The sequence below is a fragment of the Meriones unguiculatus genome, chromosome 11 (assembly GCF_030254825.1).
Source record: "Meriones unguiculatus strain TT.TT164.6M chromosome 11, Bangor_MerUng_6.1, whole genome shotgun sequence".
NCBI classification, from domain to species: Eukaryota; Metazoa; Chordata; class Mammalia; order Rodentia; family Muridae; genus Meriones; species Meriones unguiculatus.
Genome location: NC_083359.1, coordinates 16,853,642 through 16,873,633, shown reverse-complemented (window position 1 = coordinate 16,873,633; position 19,992 = coordinate 16,853,642). Strand labels below are relative to the sequence as shown.

The 19,992-nt window shown below is 47.9% G+C and overlaps 1 protein-coding gene across 6 annotated transcripts in view; it reads right to left on the bottom strand.

Annotated features, from left to right (window-relative positions):
• Slc22a4 (solute carrier family 22 member 4) overlaps positions 1–15,590 on the bottom strand; it is a 43,918-nt gene extending 28,328 nt beyond the window's left edge. For 5 of the 6 annotated variants that reach the window (XM_060363716.1, XM_021637354.2, XM_060363717.1 and 2 more), the window contains exon 1: positions 15,004–15,590. In XM_060363716.1, the coding sequence (XP_060219699.1) occupies positions 15,004–15,396 (393 nt within the window). In that variant the 5' untranslated portion in view covers positions 15,397–15,590. The remainder of the gene's footprint in view (positions 1–15,003) is intronic. The other variant, XM_060363718.1, reaches the window with a different exon arrangement.
• Between the last annotated feature and the right edge of the window lie 4,402 nt (positions 15,591–19,992).

Below are 19,992 nucleotides of genomic sequence, written 5' to 3'. Positions count from 1 at the left end.
CAGACTTGCTGGGGATCTGAACTCGGACCCTTATGATTGTGCAGCAAGCACTTTACTCACGGAACCAACTCTCCAGTCCAGCATCTCCTACTTTTGGAAGACTTCAACATTCTTGAACTAGAGCTCAAGCCCATTAGCAGGCAATCCTGTTCCTATAGCACTCTCATCTATTTTCTAACCATGTGGGGTTTTGTTGTATTTTGTTGTGTTTAGAGACAGGGTTTCTCTGCGCAGCCTTGGCTGTCCTGGACTTGCTTTGTCAATCAGGCTGCCCTCGAACCCACAGAGATCTGCCTGCCTCTGACTCCCCAAGTGCTGGGATTACATGCGTGCGCCACCGTGCCTGGCCCATGTGGGTTTCTTTATTGGTTATATTTCATACGATGTAGTCTTTGTTTGATTTTGTTTTGTTTGGAACGCTAGGGACTGAACTGCAGGCCTTGCCGGTGCTGGGCAAGCACTGTGACACTGAGCCACATCCTCAACCTGGCATGCCGTCTCTTATCATAGGCCTTTTCCTCCTAGCATGGTGTTTTCAGGGTTCATCATGATGGGGAAGCCTGGGTCAGCGCTTCGTTACTCTTTATTGGCTGATCCCATTCATATATATAGCCTGTGTTATTTATCTAAACGTATAGGCACTGCACTGTTTTGGCTACTGTGTGTAAATATTTATTTACAAGACCTTGTGTGGATATAGTTTTTCATTTCCCTTAGACATAGACATAGTAGTGTAATAGTTGGGTTACATGGTAAATCTGTGTTTAGTCCTTAGGAGAGCTCTCATCCTGTTTTCCAAAGCGGCAATCTCATTTCTCAACCCCACCAACAGTGACTGAGGTTTTCAAATTCTCCACATCCATACCAGCACTTGATGGTGTATGTCTCTTGAATTTTAACCGTCCAAGTAGATGTAAAGAGGTCTCCCCTTGTGGCTTTGATTGGAATTTTCTAATGACTCGCAATGCTGATTTTTTTTTTTTTGCACTGAATATGCTGATCAATTTGGGAACTACTGACACCTTGGCCATATGTTTTCTGCTTCATGAACAGAACATGGGATTTTTCAAATTTAGATCTTTAATTTCTACTAATGATGTCCTGTAGTTTTCAGAGTATGAATTTTGAAAAATTTTTGCTGAAATTTATTCCAGGAGTCACAGGGGTTTGTACTGGGAATCGAACTCTGATCCTGGGCAAGAGCAGTGTGGACTCCAAACCACTGAGCCATCTCTCTAGCCTCTTTATTTTAGCTTTAAAAGATGTTTCTGCCGGATATAAGGAGCCTGGCTGAAAGCTGGTTTCTTTTGGCAATTAGAATGCTACTCCCGTCACCACCTTTTACCTTCTGTTATTTATGAAGATGAAAAGCTAATTCTATTTATGACCTCTTGTATGTGACAAGTCATATTTTTACTGCTTCAAATTTTTCCTGTCATATTTGTCTTTTGGTGTTTTATTATAAAGTATCAGAGTGTGGATTTGTGGATTATTCTACTTGGAGTCTGAGCTTCTGCGACATGGAGAGTGTTATTTTTCATCAGATTTCGGAGGCCATTTGTAATTTGTTTTAGCCATTTCTTCTGGGAGTGTTTGTCTTCCTGGTCTCTCTCTCTCTGTGTGTGTGTGTGTGTGTGTGTGTGTGTGCATGTGTCTCCTTCTAGTACTCCCATTGTGCATATATTGGCCTGTTTAGTGGCATCCCGAGGCCACTGTTTAGTGTTTCTCCGAGGCTCTGTGCATTTGTCATTTCTCCCCCATGTTGTTCTTTGAATTATATAATTTCCAATCTCCTATCTGCAAGTTTGTTGGTTCTTTCTTCTGCCAGCCCAATTCTTCATCAACACCCTTTCTTGGATTTTTGTCTTCAGCTCTTGTTTATTTTTACTTCAGGGTCTCTATTTAATTTAAAAAATACACGTAATGTCTATCTCTTTACCAGTATTCTGTATTTGATAGTAATGGCCACTATGCCTTTATTTATTTATTTTTTAAGGTTTCATTTATTATGTATACAGTGTTCTACCTGCAAGCCAGAACTGGGCACCAGATCTTATTATAGAGCCACCATGTGGTTGCCGGGAATTGAACTCAGGACCTTTGGAAGGCCTTCTTTTATTTTTAACATTATGATTTCCTTTAGTTCCATGAACACACTATAACAGAAGTTCTTATGAAATTTGACAAGTAGTTCTTCTGCACAGTTTCTGTCGTCTCCTTCCCTCCTCCCCACTGGGTTTTTGTTTTTGTTTTTGTTTTGCATCTCATGCATAGGCATCCGCTGTTTAAACATAGACAAAGATTTAGATGAAATATAAAGTAGTATTTAAGGCATTATTAAAATCTGTAAATATTTTGGAGTTTACCATTCAACTCATTCATTAAACACTGAAGAAGCAGGGCTGGCAAGATGGCTCAGTGGGTAAAGACACTTGTCAAGCCTGATAACATCAGACTGATCTCTGTTACCCACAGAGAGGAAGGGGAGGACCGATGCCCACAAGTTGTCTTCTGAAGTCTACATGCTTGCAATGCACACATGTACACACACACATACACACACACACACACACACACACACGAAATTGTAGAAGGAACTTTTATTTTCCTGCTTCAATTGTTTTCTCAGATGCGTATTGCCTCTGTCTGTTAACCTAAGCCTAGTCCTGGAAGCTTCTAGCCTTAGTACAATCTAACCCAGGCCTAGAGTGTTTTCAGCCTCTGAGACTTACTGCTGAATAAGCTCACCCTTTCTTGTTCTTACTGAGCTCTGGGCTGGCCTGCTCAACTCAGCTGTTCTGGCTCTAACGCCTCTCCCAGCTGATTTATTCAATCTGGCTTTTTTTCTCGGCCTCTGAATTGCTCTCCTTGGCCTCAAACTAACTCAAGTAATCTTTTCTAATCTTCTGGCTCCTTATTCTCTGGCTCATTTGGTCTTCAGCTGAGTCCTCTCTATGCAACCTGTCTCTCTATTACTGTCCTAGTAAAACCTCCTCTCTCTCTCTCATTACCCATTAAGTAGCTTCCCTTTCCTCCTTCTGCTTGATAGAGTTGTGTGTATCTATTCTGTCAAATCTTTCTCTGATTCATCACAATTTCTGCCACTTAATTAGACATCACTTTCAAACATGAGTGCTTCTTTCTGCAAACCATCTTTACCTTCATTGTTTGGTGATACATTGAATGTATCACCATGCCTGGACCTAAAGTTTTGTTATTGTTGTTTTGTTTTTACCTAAAACTTGATCTCTACCAGGCAGGCCTTGAACTCAGATCTGCATGCCTCTGTCTCCTGGATTAAAGATGTGTTTTTATTCCAGCCAGATCACACAGACTTAGAAGGTCTTTCGATGTGATTTCTTGCTGAAGCAGCCATGTTCTGAATTAAAATTCCTCTACACTAAATAATTGTAAATTTAAAAACTGAAGAAGCAGAAGCCTGGCTGACTTCTCTCCTTCACTTTTACAAGGCTGCGTCATTTCCTGATAGAATAAAATCCAGTGTTTGCCCATGCTTACCACATCGGCAAAGCTGGGTCACCTCTAGTTAGGATACTGGGTGGAGTCATTTTGAGGTTTGCTCTGACCTCAGGAAGGCTGCTCTCAGCTGCTGTTTTGGTTGATTTTTTTTCTGGTGATGAGGTGCTCTGCGGGTTAGCTGTGGGTCTTTTAGAGATGCTTTTGAGTTACCACAAAATCTCCATTGTTTTCTGAGCCATCTTGGGCTTCTTCCATGGTGTGCAGGCAGCTTCCGTGCTCTGTATTCTTTGGGCCACTTTCATACACGTTAAGAGCAGTGGGCAGGGAAAGCGACTTATGTCATAAGGGAATGATGAGTGTGAGTGGATATTTTGGGTGGTTTTGGCTTCTCTCTCTTTCTCTCTCCCTGAGACAAGGGTTCTCGCTTAGCTTGCTTTCTGGCTTGGCTAGCTTTTCTTGCATAGAACCTGTGACCCAGAAATAAGCAAGGGAGAAAAAGCCATCAAGGCCCTGGGATTCTGGGTTTAATGGCTGGTGGACAGAGCTGCCACTGTTGGCAGAGGGGCTGGATGGAAAAGGATGGCAGCTTCTGGCCTCCTGGCTGCATTCCCCAGGATGTTAGTCTCTGCAGCCCAGAGCTCAGGGAATGTAGGATTAAGGTGGGCAGGCCTTGGTGGCCTCCCTTGAAGAAACACTGTGTCTCCGAGTGTGACTCACAGGAAATAGGAACCCTGTTTTCTTGGCTGTATCCATCTGTCTATGTCAGGATGTGAGGGAGAAGGTGGATTGTGACTCAAGCTTTTTTTGTTGTTGTTGTTGAGAGAGAGAGAGAGGAGAGATCATAACAACCAGTCATGTCTATTTCACCAGGAAGCAGGCCTGTGTGTGGTGTTTGGGAAGTCTGAGAATCTTTTCATTTATTTACTGATTTGTAAATCCTCTTTGAAGTAGAGAAATACCTATTCTCCAAAATAACCAAATGATTTTTTTTTTCCTTTTGGAAGGTTGGCTTGTCTTACTAAATTGTAAGAGTTCTTTTCACATTCTGGATACAAGTCCTTTATCGCATATGTTCTTACGTAAAGGTTTTTAATTTTTTTAAAACTTTTTATTGATTCTTTGTGAGTTTCACATCATGTACCCCAATTCCACTCATCTCTCTTCCCTTGCAACCTCTACCCCAAAGGAACTTAAAACACAAATAAAATAAACAGAACAAAACATAAAAAAAAAAAAAAAAATCCTGTCATGGAAGCTGTCGTGTGTCACAATGTTTCCCACAGAGCACCCTTTTGTCCACACATCTTTACTTGCAAATGTTCATTGCAATGAATCAATGGTCTGTTTCGCGGTCTCTGGCTTTTGCTATACTATCAATACTAGGTCCTCACCGGGGCTCCTTTGGATAGGCTGTTGTTGCCTTGTGTCAGGGAGATCCTGCAGGTTTGGATCTGCAGGGCTGGCCCTCTCCCGAGCTCTGGCACTTTTTAGATGCGGTAGATGTTGGGGCGGGCCAACTCAAAGCCCTGGATCTGGGCCTGGGTGGTGGCTGAGCTGACCCGCTCAACAGAGGTTTTGCACCCACAGCACCAGGGCAAGCTCTCTGGCACTGCCCTGGCTAGTTCGCCCAATGCCTCTGCTAGCAAGGGCTCTCCTGTCCTCATGCCCTCGGGCCTGCTCCCTTGCACCCACACCACCAGAGCTAGCTCTCCTGGGCTGCCCAGATGAGGGGTAGGGCCTGCTCCCTGGTGTTCGTGCTTTGAGGGCCAGGTCACTCCCACTCCCACATCGTGCTGCCTTGGCAAGGTGGAGGTCCTATTCTCCCGAATGCTGCGGCTGGTGAGGGATGGGGCCAGCGCTCCAGAGAGCCCCACTGCTGAGAGGCGGAGCCTGCTCTGCACAACCCTTGGACACCAACCTGGTCCCAGGCAGCAGCCCAGAACAGGGACATCTGCATGGCCTTCAGTGGTAATATGAGCCACAGACATCAACACAGAGTCCTGCTACTGCATGGCCATAGACCCAGACATGGTCTTCAGGTGACAGGGCAGGCTACTCAGACCAGGCTCTTCCTTTCTACCCTGCAGTCTCCAATCCTACCTCTCCTCACGATGCTCAAACCATTATGCTTCTCTTTCTCATCTCTCCACCACATACTTGCATGCTGTAGTGATTTCTGCTATGGCTGGGCCAGGGGCTGGTGGGCTCCTGGTGTCCTCCCTTCCCCCCTCGCTTCTCATCCTCCCTCCCCGCTCCTGTTGTGGTGGCAGGCCAGCTCTGGGTGGGTTTATTTTCTGTGTGTCTTGACCTCAGGCAGGGGTCAGATGATATCTCCTGCAGCTGGAGTTACAGATGGTTGTAGCTTCCTAACAAGGGTTCTAGGAACCAAACTCTGCCAGAGCAGTACTTGCTCTTAACGGATCAACCATCTCTCCATCCTTTTTTGTCGCATACATGATTTGTAAATACTTTGCTTTTTTTGTTTTATTTATTTATTTATGCATGTATTTATTTATTTTAGTTTTCTTTATTTCAAGACAGGTTTTCTCTGTGTGGTCCTGGCTGTCCTGAAACTCACTCTGTAGACCAGGCTGACCTCAAACTCAGAGATCCGCCCACCTCTGCCTCTAGAGTGCTGAGATTAAAGGCGTGCATTGCCCCCCGCAACCCCCTTACATTTTTCTTTATAAATAACTGAGACACGAGACTGCTGAACCTAATGATGCTTGCAGAGTCGTCCTTCCTTTAGATTGGGCTAAAGAAAAAGCCACCATAGGTGGACAGGTGTGAGGGGGTAGTTCTGTGGTCACCTGAGGCTGGAGATACACATCATTGTTATAGCACTTGCCGAGCATGCAAGAGGCCTGGGTTCAACCAGCAACAGCAACACCAAACAAACAAACAAACAAACAGGAAGAACAACAGAAAGCCCTATCTTGTGTAACAGTGTAACACAATCTACAAAATTACGTTTTATCCAAGAAGTTCTATGCCAGAATGAGAGAGACTGAGAAGCCCTGGCCAGAAGAGGAGCTGTCTTAGAGGAAGAGATTAACCTCCTAGTTCTGGTTAGCTTATCTCATCGTCGAATCTCCGTGTGCTGACTTATGAATCATGTGCAGGCTCTGTTTTCTCCTCTGAGGCAAAGTATCTCAGGCCCGCCTCCAACTAGCCCTGTAGCAGAACACCTTGAACTCCTGACCATCCTGCCTCTACCGGCTGAGTGCTGCGATTACAGGTGTGTATACCCACTTTGTGCAATGTCAGGGATCAAAGCCAGCACTCTAACACCTCAGCGACACCCCCAGTCTCCTGTGTGGGTTTTTGTTTAATCCTTTCTGTAAATTACAGTACTGATATAGGCAAGGTGGACATAAGCTAAGAATTTTTCTCTCTCAGAGAAAACCATTCTTTTGAATGATTCAGGTCTTCCAAGTTTTGGGTTAGAGCCATGGATAAGGGACATAAGGTTCTGGTAACAGCTGTGAGCCAACCGTCTAAGAAGCAAGGTAAGGTTGGGAGAAGGAGCTGTGCAAAGGGGAAGAGGCCCTTGAAGACCCGAATCTGTCCCTTTGGGGACAGGGTCTACTGTGGCCCGCCCAGACCCTCTTCTGGGGCTATGAACAAATAGACTTTACCAGTACCTACCCAGAGGAAGATGCTCAAAGGTGTGACATCACTGTGAGCCTGGCCCCAGGCCCAGTGATTTATTTAGTTAGCCATTTTTCAGAAAGGACCTCTCTTTGTTGCTCAGGCTGGCCTCAAACTTGGGGCCCTCCTGCTTCCTTAGTGCTGGGATTGTAGGCATGGGCTGCTGCATCTGCCTGCCCTCTTAACTTGCAAACGCTAAGCAGGCCAGCCTGGGCTCCCAGTACTTCCTATAAGAGCAAAGTGGATTGGGGAGCTTTGCATATAATAGGAGTAAATCCATCCTTTCTCCAAATCCCCCTCCAGCCAAATTCCCCCTACACTGTGGTCACAAATACAGGTTCTTGTCTTTCTTTTAGGCTTCGGAGACATGCATTAGGAGCCAACACAGACCTTATCCATAAGAAAATAGCCAGCAATAGGGAGGAACAGCAACACTGCTTGAAGTCCATGGCATTTGCCAGTCCCCTCCTAGCCAGCTTGCCTGATTTGTCACCATGCCACCTTGGACTCTGTCTTTGGGTTCCCACTGAGAGGAATGGACAAAGTCTGTTTATCCTGAGGTTTGGCAGCAGGTGCAGGTGAGAACAAAGGTGCGTTCTGACACGCCAGGGCCAGTTGTCAGAGAAACACAGCCTCAAGGCGACGAAGCAGCTGATAAACAGGGAAGCACGCACATGCCAGAGCCAGGGCCAGCCCCCAAGTCTTCCTCTGTTGATTCACTGGCAAAAGCACACTTCCTGAAGGCTGACTGGAAATAAAGTCTCCTTGGGGCTGGTTGGCACACTGTCTTTGGAACCATGAAGGCAAATCTGAGTGCTGAGAGATTTAGTTAATGTTTAAGCCATCTTGACAGCCAAGTTACCATTATGATGTCTTGGGGCCCATTGTTTTAGTCTAATGATTCAAGAAAGGACACAAGTGTCTCATCCTGGCCGCCAGTAGAATCCTAGGGTCTAACCATCCTGGCAGGAATGAAGACAATCTAAAGAGACACTTGTGCCCTCCTCTTTGTCTAGCAGACTATTGGAACAATGGACCTGAAGAAATTGTAGTTTTCCTAAGAGTCCCTGAATGAAAGAAAAGACTTGGGATGCTGGTGCCATCCAGAGGACCCACTTGTCTTCTGGAAATCTCACACAGTTCTGACAACCTCTCAGCCCACCTTGCTAGAGAGCCTGGACTCCAGACAAGGATGATGGCAGGACCACACCCTGACCTTAGCTGAGCAGTCCTCTTGCCCTTCACTTAAACCTGAGCCTCATGTCAGGACCCAGGTGGTGGACTTCTGAGGGGGGGGGTGTCACAGGACTTCTTCTTCTTCTCCTCCTCCTCCTTCTTCTTGTTTTCTGAGACAGGGTTTCTCTGTGTAGCCATGGCTGTCCTGGAACTCACTCTGTAGATCAGGGTGACCTTGAACTCTGAGATCTACTTGCTTCTGCCCCCCAAGTGCTAGGATTAAAGGCATATGTCACCACCACAGGACTGTGACAGACTTGTTCTTCTTCCTGATATGGCCTCACTGAATAATCGCCTTTTCCTGCTTTTTGTCAGTACTTGATGGTTTACTTCATCAGGATAATTGGCTGAGCACAGCTCTTAGGACTGCCAGGGCCCAGGCTCTGAACAACTCCAGTAACAAAGGAGGAATGAGGCAAACGGCCTTTTACTCCAGGTCTATCCCTGGCCTAGACCCTGGTGGAAATAGTCTGTGTTAAGGTCAGCTACAAGCTGAAGTCTGTGGAATGGCCAGTCCCATACTGGCTTAGTCAGTGTCCCTATTCCCTTACCATCCCAGAAGCTCCTCCCCCATGTTCCTCTACAAACATGGTCCACCTTCGGGGTATGAGTGAAATCAGTGTCCTGGTCCCAGGAAGGGTGGCACAAGGCTGGTGCCTCCATGGGCACAGGCCCTTTGCTGCAGGTTCTATCTGAGGGAGTAGTCATACCCTCAGTTTCCTCATCCCCAGGCTTCAAGGTCAGGGCCAGCCGCAGATGAGGACAAACGCAGCTAGGGTGAGACAGCAGCCCCATGTTAGGCCACAGAAGGGTCTTTTGAGCAGGCTGGCCTTCAGGACATAGGACTCCCTCGAGGCCTCTGAAGCACAAGGCCTAGGAGATGCTGGGTCTGATTCGAATGAAGCTACCCAGGTGTTTCTAGTTTGTGGACTAAAGGTAAGGACACCTAATGCTGTCCTGTGAGAGAAGAAAACATGCTCTTTCCTTGCCTCTTCTCCCTGCTCCTTCAGCCTCAGGGCAGGAGGCATCTGAGTTTCCTCAGGTCTAGGGGCTGGAGGATGGAATAGCCCTGGAGATAAAGCTTTATGGTAGGTCTCAGTGAAAATCACCCATCATCCGAAAGACCGTTTAGGTTCTGTTGGTGCTCAGGGTCCCTCCTATCACAAATTCCATACATCATCCTTGCCCCTCTGCCCAGACACCACTCCATGGGTAACTTAGCTACTAGATAGGATTGTCACGCCTTCTCCCAGGGTGATCACAGAATCTTCTAGCCCAGAGTCCAGAGACAGAAAACCCTCACCATCTATCTTTACATTCTTTTTCCTTAAAGTGAAAAGTAATTTGGTCCAAGTTCGGATAGCTGGAGCTACAGAATATTAAGGGTAGCATTAGGCATAACTGATTAGATTAAATATATAAGGTATGAGCTCATGCATACATGAATAAATATATATAAAAAGCAAATGGCCGTGGAGGGGAAGCGTTTGTTTCCAGGATAATCTCAGGTCACCACTAGGCAATTACTACAGAACTAGTCACCTCACTCAGTGTCTGAAGATCTGTGTCAAATTCAGCGAGTCAAAGTTTGTGTTACCGATAGTGGAAAATCCAGCAGACGCCAACTTAACCAAATGACCGATGTTCATCTCACTAGTAATTAAGACACTGTCAGCATTATATACCAGGTTTGAAGCCCTGAAAATATAACACTTCTGTTGCATTCTTACCCAAAACTGCATAGCACAATCAGATCATGAGACACATCACATAAACCCAAGTTGAGGGGACATTCATCAAAACAACACACACAAAACACATCATGGTCACGAAAGATCAGCCAAGGCTGAAAAGCTTAGTCACACTGGAGACTGAGACGTGACAGCTAAGTGTAGTGGGATAATGGACTGGATCAGAAAACGGAAAAATGACACTAGTGACACTTTGACCAATGTTAATTTCCTGGTTTTGATAAGCGCAGTATGGGTAATTTGAATTGATATTATCAGAGCTGGGTGTGGTGACACATGTCTGCAATCCCAGCACTGGGGGCCAGAGTCAAGAGGACTCCAACCTGGATGACATAGTGAGAGTGCCAGGCCAGCCTGAGAGCTATATAGTAAAATCTTATTTCAGGGAAACAATAAATACATTGCAGAGGAAGCTAGTTGGAGGGTATATATAAATGTTCTGTACTGTTTTAACAACCCTTCTTTGAATCAGAAGTTATCTCAAAATAAGGATGAGAAATTTGTTTCTTAGCAGAACACAGGCTGAATGGCTTGTACCTCGCACACGGCCCCTAAGGAAGGAAATGACCTTATGTGTGAAGGACACAGGAACAGCTATATACATGCGAGTCACAATCCAGACACCAGATTCCCATCTTCCTTCATGGCATCTATGAAAGGCATTTCTCTGGACTCCTGGCTGGCCCTGTCTTCCTGTGGAGGGGTCCAGGGACAGTTTGGATGGGCTTTTCTCTTCTGGAGAATATCAGGGTGCCCCAGTACAAGACAGAGGCACTTTCTGAGGACAGTCCTTCCATCCTGGTCAGCCAGGATATAGGCCCCTGTCAGGGATCAGCTTGTAAGAATGAGGTCATTTTGTTCACTGTCAATCAGCACGGGTTCTGACGCACACATGTCTGGTTCTCACAGTCCTGGCAATGCAGCGGTGGGGTCAGGGGCTCAGCTGTCATCCAGCAATTGTCTTCACCTTTTCTATCTGCCACAACTCAAGCCTTGGGGAAAAGTTCCCAAATGCCCACAGTGCCCAGAGAGAGGTGCAGGCAAGAGGAAAGGGTGGCCAGGGTCTGTCCTTAGATCTACTCACCGCTCACCTGTGACACCATTTTGTCGGCGCCACAAATGATACAGTCCAGCTGCATGAGGCCACCTCTCTGGAGATGGACACTGTTCATCTACTCTTTAAGAACTTGTGATGAAGAGGGCTGGAGAGACGGCCCAGTGGGTAAAAGCACTGGGCTATATAAGCTTGAGGATCTGAGTGAGGACTACAGCACTCATGTTGAAGAAGAAGAAGACGAAGGCGAAGGCGAAGACGCAGACGAAGACGAAGACGAAGACGAAGACGAAGAAGAAGAAGAAGAAGAAGAAGAAGAAGAAGAAAAAGAAAAAGAAGAAAAAGAAGCTGGGAATGGCTGAATGTGCCCTAAAAACTATTAAGCAACAATAATCCACAATTCTCTCATATCCCTCCCCCCTTCTTTCTCCCACCTCCCTTCTCTTGATCGTGTTTTGAGACAGGAGTCTCACTACGCATCCCGGACTGATCTTGATCCTCCTGCCTATCACTCCTCAGTGCTATTCTGGGCATGTGCTATCTTGTCTGTGCCTCACCTAAGTCTGATCAGTGAAGTGAAGCCTGTTTCGTGAAGCATGATGTCTTCACCGCTCATTTATAGAGCCTGTGCCACAACTTTCTTTCTCTTGGAGTGAGATAAACCTCTGTTTGTCATACATAGAACATTTTGTTTACCCATTCAAGTAGTTGATGGCGACCAGTGGTGCATTCATCTTCTGGATATTGTGAACAATACTGCCATGAATGAAGACATACAGTGATTCTTACTATCTATTTTTAATTGCGAATGTGCGCACGCGAGGGCATGGGTGCCCGAGCTGGAGTTCCAGGCAATTGTAAACCACCTGACCTGGGTGCTGGGATCTGAACTTTGGTCCTCTGTCAGAGGAGTGTGTATGCTTTTGCCCTGCGCCATCTCTTCAGCCTCATAAATGACCCTTTTCAGACCCTGGTTTCAATTCTTTTTGGTGTCTGCCTAGAAGTGGAAAGGATGGATTGTATTTTTAATTCTATTGTTATTTGAGACAAGGTCTCATGTATCAAAGGCTGGTCTGGAATTCATGATGTAGCCAAGGATAACTTTGGGCCTCTGCTTCTATTCCTGAGTTCTGGGATTGCAGGCATGCGTCATCGCTCTAAGTTTATTCTATTTTTAATTTTTTTTTTTTTTGATAGACAGTAACACTCTCCTCACAGGGGCTGTGTCACTACACCTTCTGCTGTGGCTTGGGCTTTGTTTTGGGACAGGGTTTCACGCTGTTTCGCAGATTGGCTTTGAACTCCTAGCAACCCTTCTGCCTCAGCTGCTTGAGGGCTGGGATCTAGACTGGATCTAAAGACATTTATTGAAGTCGTGGCTCCCAGCCTGAAGCTGTTGTGGATTGGTGGGCACTGTAGGAGGCGAGGCCCACTGGAAGGAAGCTGAGTCTCCTGGAGGGGAGTTTAGGATCCTGGCCTCTTCCTCTTTCTTCTCCATGAGGGAGGCTGCTTCACTCCCCATCAGGATGAGCAGCCTCACGACAAGGCCCTCAATCAACAGGGCCTGGAACCTAGTGTCTTCATAAATTGCTTGTGTCAAGTGTCTGTTGCAGGGCCTGAAGCTGAGTGACACATCCCCACAAGCAGTTCCCGGGGCTTTCTTCTTCTCCACAGTCCCCCCCCCCCCCCCGTACTTGTTTTGTTTCTGTTTTCATTAGCTGCCACACAGACTTTGAGTCACCGCCTGGCCCCCACCCCCCTGAGAGAGCCACCCACCCTTCTCCCCTGCTTCTTGCTTACTTCCCTTCTCTTTCCAGCCACCAGTGCCCTTTGCCTTTTGACTCCCACCATCCAAAAGAGCATGCAAGGGAGAGAAAGGCTGCCAAGCAAGACGAGTCGCGGTGTTCACGTGTGAGGCAGACCATAGGACCCTGGGGACAGCACAGAGGGAGGAGCACCCTTGGACTCAGGAGCTGGTAGTCCCCGCCCCTTTTCCATCCTCAGGCAAACAGAATCATCCAGGAGAAGGACAGCAGCCAGGTTAGACCAGCTGCCTGTGGAGGTTGCAGCGTGTGGGTCCAACCGGATGCAGGGAATAACTAAAGAACGGAAGGATGAACTCCTAGTCTTAGATACCCCAGGACAAGTGTTCTGAGTCCTTGCTAGGGGATCACAGCTGGAGAGGCACAGCCACCTAGGATTCAAGACAGGCAGGGTGCTAGTGTGAGGGACCCAGAGGGGGCTCACGGGCTCAGCCACTCTCCACGTGCTCCACAGCTGCTAGCTGAGGACCAGCTTGCACTAGCGACTTTCACAGCTTCCCTCCCACTCTCACTTTCCACAGCAGCTTGATCAAACTCCTTCTAAGAGCAAAGAAGGGGCTGGGAGGACTGGTGTTTCACGAGGAATTCTCTGTGTTTAGGAGGCAGAGACAAGAGGATCACTGAGTTCAAAGCCATCCTGCCTGAGTCACAGGCTAGACAAGACTACATCCTGTGACCCTGTCTCAAAAGAAAAACAAACAAACAAACAAATAAACAAACCACACAAATCCTAGGCTTGCTATTTCCAAAGTCCTCAAAATACAGTCAGCTCTTCACAATACCCAGGAGCTCGTCCTCGGGCAGCTCTAGCCTCTGACCCTCCCCTGAACTCTACCTACCCTATCTTTGGTGCTCCCATCCCCAGAACCAGCCGTGTTCCTTGCTGAACAGGACTGACTGTCTCATCTCCAGATTTACTGCTCATTTTACAACTCCTTCCCGCAGGATCCTCAGATCTAGTTTATTTACCCAGAGCCACACAGAAAACAAGCCCAGGTAAGGGTTAATGTTAACTCTCCCAACAACACAGGCATCTGAGCCCTGCAGGTGGGATCCACACCCTAGCTGTCTACACCCTAGGGCCAGACATATTTTCTGAGGACAGCTATGCAGTGCTGAGCGAAAGAGATAAAGCAGTTGGGGCAGCTGTTGGGCGTCCCCTCCCTGCCCTCTTTGTTGGGAGGAACATAGTTTCTTTTACTTAGCCCCCCCAACCCAAACCTTAGGAGACAGAGAGAATAGAGCACTGGCAGGTGGAAAGGCAGGAGATTCTATCAGCCTGATCAGCAGCAGGAAACCAGTACTTGGGGATGCTCTTGCCAGGAAGAGTGTGTGTGTCCTGACCCGGCCCTTATTACCACCTGGCCCTGGGCAAATGCTCAGCAGGAAACACAGAGAGGTCCACATCCAGATTCTGGTGAGTTAAGGAGGTAGGTGGCCTCAGCTGGAGCCCCTGTCCACCAGCTGTCACTTCCCACACAAGGGCTGGTCCCTTCACCAGTGTCCAAACGCTAGATTCTACTTTTGGCTCCTTGCATCCAACCAGTGTCAAGGGGTTGCTGCCCTCTTTTGGAGAAATTGGCACCTAAACACAGAGGCCCTTCTCTGTCTCAGGATCCTTCCCTGTGTCCATACTTGAGCTCCACAGACCACCTGTAGCCCTTCTCTCCTCCGTGGCAAGGACATAAATCGCCGACTGTAAATCAAGACAGTCTGGGGTTTGGCCTGGCCAGGGAAGCATCGTGGCTCTTGGGAAACCATCTGTTGTGAAACTCAGAAAGGAAAAGGCAGTTGGTTGGCAACGCTTTTTTTTCCCACCCCCTCTCCAAACCACACAGAAACTCGTCAGCTCTGAGCATGTGCTGAGAGTGCATTCATAACCCCACTTTGTGCCTGGCAGCTTGGAGACGGAGTGTGACATTGGCCCATATGCACTGCCAGGGACTGTTGGGGGCGCAATGGGGGTTCCATGCCCAATGTGCAGCTCCAGCAAGGCATTACCACCTACCTCGGTCACGATGGTGGCCAGAAAGACGTCCTTGTCGTACTCCCAGCCATCCAGGCAGCTCTCCTTCTCCAGCTCCGTCAGGTTCACGTCCACTCCCGGCTCCAGCCCGAGGGCAGAGAAGTTGGCGATGGTGTCCAATCGGTAGCGGCGGCAGCTCTGAGGCACCTGCCGCCCGTCCTTCGTCTCCAACGGGATACTGTGGTTGCGCCACGCGCTGGTCAGGTTCACCGTGTCAGGGATCAGGCAACGGTGCTCCGGGGTCCCCGCCAGGAACACGACTGACATACCATTGAAGCCATTGGGGATGATGCTGGCGCTGAGCAGGAAGAAGATGAGGCGCTGGAAGGGGCCCCACTTGCCCAAGAAGGCGGTCGTCTCGTCGTAGTCCCGCATGCTTCCCGCCTCTCCTCCTCAGCTTGCACGAGGGAGGGGTTTGGGGAGGAGAGGTCGGCGATGGCGGGGCGCCGCGGGGGTCTTCCCGGGGTGACTGCGTGCAAATGCGCGGCGGGTGCTAAAAAACTCCCTAGGGCTGGCGCGGAGCGCGGGGAAGCCGTGTCCTCTGGACCACACCCCCGTGCGGGCAAGGCAGCGAAAGGCCAGTGCGCTCCACCGAACTGGGCGGGGCTCCCGGGCGGGCTCCGCCTCCTGCTCGGTTCCCTGCACCCAGCGGCCTTCCAAGTGGGGCCTCCCGCCCCGGGGTCCGCTGGACAAAGCGCATGCAGCTCGGAGCTCTGGCTTTCTCGGCCCCACGTGGGAGGGTGAGTGACAGGGAGGAGCCGCGTCCCCAGAGCAAGGTCTCTAACGGGTTGGCCGTGCCAGGCCTAGCCCGGGGCAGGAGTCCTTTGCTCCACGGTTCCAGTCTGGAGTCTGAGCTCAGGCTCGCAGGAGACCTCTGTGGGTGGCAGGAGCACCACCTCTTCACACACACCAGCGTGGGAGCTCACTTATGAACCTTAGCATGGCTGTAGTCCATCACGGGACAGCGGGCACCGGAGACTCGTCCTTGGAAAAGCAGGATTCTCACCTTGAAAAGAGGCAACTGTGGCCAGCGAGGGATGTCCTACGTCATGCTGAGTCAGAGGCTGGACTAAAAGGCTGGGTCACGGGCCTCTGAGTAGTCCCCCAGTGTCCTCTCTAAGATTCCCTGGGGCCTCTTTAGAGACACCACAGGGAGGCGGGCCCACTGTGGGAGCATAACATAGTCTAGGCTCTGGTGTTTGTCCTTTGCCCTCTCCAGGCACCCAGGGCCCTTGTGGAACAATGCCAGAGCCTTCTTGGACAGAAAGGCCTTCTACTTGCAGAAAGGCCCATTCCCTGTCCAGCAACCGAGGGAGGAAGGGACAGAGAGAGGACAAACTGGTAGTATTTGGCCCACAGATCTGGTAGGGTGACTAAAGGGGGGACAAGATTGCCTTTTCCTCTCTCTGCTCAAGTATCTACACCTAAGGCCCGTGGGGGCAGCGTGTGCTAGCCCAGGCTGGGCCCTGTGGCCTCTGATCCACGGGGCTGTTGAGACTGACGGGCTGAGGAGCCTAACGCTTTACACAAACCGGATTGCCTTGTGTTTTCTGACTCTGGCAAGAGATTGGAGGGGACTTCTGTTATTTTGTTGTTGTTGTTGTTTTTGATAGCTTCTGCTCTGACCCCTACTCATTAGGCTGGCTTCCCACCACTTGAAACCCGAGTTTCTTTTCCTGTTATTTTTTTCTTAATAATTTATTTAATTTTTATTTTGTGTGCATTAGTGTGAAGGCGTCAGTTCCCTTGGAATTGGCGTTACAGTTGTAAGCTGCCATGTGGGTGCTGGGAATTGAACCCGGGTCCTTCCAGAAGAGCAGACAGTGCTCTTAACCACTGAGCCATCTCTCCAGCCCCTCTTTTCCTGTTATTTAAGGCATGCCTCCTAGGATGCTAGGACAACTCTAGCTTATGCCTTTTATTTTTATTTATCTGTTTGAGACAGGGTCTTTGTATGTAGCCCTGTCCATCCTGGAACTTGCTAGGTAGACCAGGCTGGCCTAGACTCACAGAGATCTGCCTGTCTCTGCCTCCAAAGTGCTGGGATTAAAGGTGCACCTATGCCTGGATTTGCTGGTATTTATTAATCCACTGAGATTACTCACAGGTTTTCTTCTGAAATGCTTGAGTGGTATGTTATGATTGGAATCTTACTTAGCTTTTATTCTTTCACCTCAAACTACTAATAAAACGCAACCAGGGACAAGAACTAGCGGTTTATTTTTTGGATAATGATTCCCCAAAGAACAAAACTGAGGGACTGAGGAAAAATAGCAAACGAGAAGGTGACATCACCTTAGGACCCCAAAGCCGAGCTGGTTCTTGGAAGTGTGCAGGGTCGGTGCCCATGCCATGCAGGGGAGCCCGCTTGGAGCCCGAGACTGGATGAATGGGCAATGAATGTTGGTGTTGTGGTCAAGCATGTAGTGTGCACCTAAAATCCTAGCACTGGGTAAGCTAGAGTAGGAAGATTGTGAGTTCCAGACTAACCTGAGCGACAGTAAATACCCTGTGTCAAAAAAAAAAACAAAAAACAAAAAAACAACGAAACCTTTTTTGGCATTTTTATAACATCAAACATCTTATTAAAATGGTTAGCTACTAATATTAATCAACTAAGCATTAAAAATACTGGCTGACTAACACTGAAACAGTAATACTATTAAAACATTATTAATGTGTACCCCCTTGCCTGATTTATGCAAGGTTAGGCATCAAATGTCGGCTAGGGCATTGTGGGGGCTGGGCAAGCAGTCTACCAACTGAGTAGATAGAACTCTTGTTAAAATCTTCCAGGCCCGAGGCATCTTCCCATTCCAGCCTCCCAAACAGCTGGGACAATGCCCACACAGCTCTACGCCCAGCTCAAACAGCTGTTTCACTCACTGCATTTCTTAGTGTCCCTTCATGTGTCCCCCCAGCAGGCGGCTTGCCTCAATTTCATCTCACCCTCATTGCTAGGAGGATGGAGTTTGGTCCCTGTGGGGAGAGTAGGAGGCATTATATCCTTAGTTCTGCCTCTGAGCCACTCCCCCCCCCACTTCTAGGCTTGTGTGTGTGTGTGTGTGTGTGTGTGTGTGTGTGTGCGCGCGCTAAGCAGGTATCAGTCACCTCAGCAGTTTGCCAGTTGTTGACAAGGGTATGTAAAGCATCTCATTTTCCTCTGCCCAAAAATGAATCCGAAATGGGTCTGGCTTATGCCGCCACCATTCCTTAAGCTCACCCCTGAGATGTGTGACAGTGACTTCTGGCTAGTAAGCGAATACATAGTAAGCGAATACATCTGGGAGTCAGGGCTGCATATTTTGCTCCCATCAGTTGGTTACAGAGAACTACCTCAGGAGGCCACAGGGTTGATCGGAGGGAGGAGTGCTGGCACAGCTGAGGTAGTGTCTGACCCGCCCATGATGCGCATACCCTTCTGACCTGCTTAGACATGATCCCAAACCTACCATTTCTGACCTTTCTGAAGCATGCCAACACCGCACGCCACACTCTCAGTTTCTGGGCTCTCTTTTATATACTCAGAACCCTAGACTACTTCCTCCACCTCGGTGCTGCACGAGGCAGTCCATTACCAGCTGGCAAAAGCCACCCCCTGCAGGAGATAACAATCAGCCATGGACAAACGAAAGCCCAAACTAAAATCCCACACTTGGAATTAAAACAAAAACATATTTACATAACATAACTGAGTTTACAAAGAAACTAAAACTCCCGTTACGGTGAGGGGGAAAACTTGTTCTGGGATGGGAGAGGAAGAAGCAGGACTAACAGGCCAGAATGATTGCACATAGCAAGGCAAAGTGGACCTGGGAGTTGCCGAGGATGGGATTTAAGTCAACATTAACATAACCTTTTAAAAATTAATTTATTTGTGTGTATGTGATTCTGTATATGTGTACATATGTGAGGGTGCCTGGGAAGACCAGAAGAGGGTGCTGATTCCCCTGAAGCTGGAATTATATTCAGTGTGTAAGCCTCCTGACCGGTAACCGAACTTTGGTCCTCTGCAAGGCAAGCACTGTTAACCACGGAGCATGTCCCTAGCTACACAGTCTTTTCTTTGGATTTGCCTATAGTGCCTGACTCATTTCCATTATCTCTTCTCACCATGTTAGAGCTTGGATCTTAAACATTTCCCTCAGGTTACTTGTACCCCAGGGTAGCCTGTTGAAAGATGGTGGGACCTTTAGGAGATCCTTAGGTCATTGGGTGTGTGTTCTTAAAGGGACCTGGGCTCCTTCCTGTTTCTCTTTTGCTTGATGTAACTGTGTTTGTTCTGCCACACACCCATACAATGTAGTTTTAGTTCTTTGCTACAGATCCAAAACTTTAAGGGCAATCAGCATGGATTGGACCCTGCAAACTATGAGTCTAAGTAACCTTTTCTCTTTGTAAATCACCTCAGATGTTTTGTTATAGTGGTGGAAAGTGATCTGACATATCTCTCCATCCCCTAGACTTTGCAGTTACATTTAGGACACCTCAGAAACTTTCTTTTTTATAGGGACTCATTGAACCTGTTTGTCTAAGAACTTCACTGATTGTCTAGTTCTCATAATTGGAGCTTATTAGTTTCTTTATGCCACTGTGACCAAATACCTGTTTGAAGTAGCTTAAGAGAGATTTATTTACCCTAGGCAATTGTGGCACATATTTTTAATCTTAACGCTAGGGAGACAGAGGCAGTCTGATCTCTGAGTTTGAGGCCAGCCTGGTCTATCAAGCAAGTTCTGGGACAGTCAGGGTTACATAGAGAAACCCTGTCTCAAAAAAACAAAGAGAGAGAGACAGAGAGAGAAAAAGAGAAGGAGACAGACAGAGACAAAGAGAGAGATGAAAGAGGTATATTTTCACTTACAAATCAAAGCATACAGTCCATTGTGGCAGGAAGCCATGCTGGCAGAAGTGTGAGGCAGTGGGAAGCAGAATGCCAGGCTGGAAGTGAGATTGAGCCAGAGACCTCAG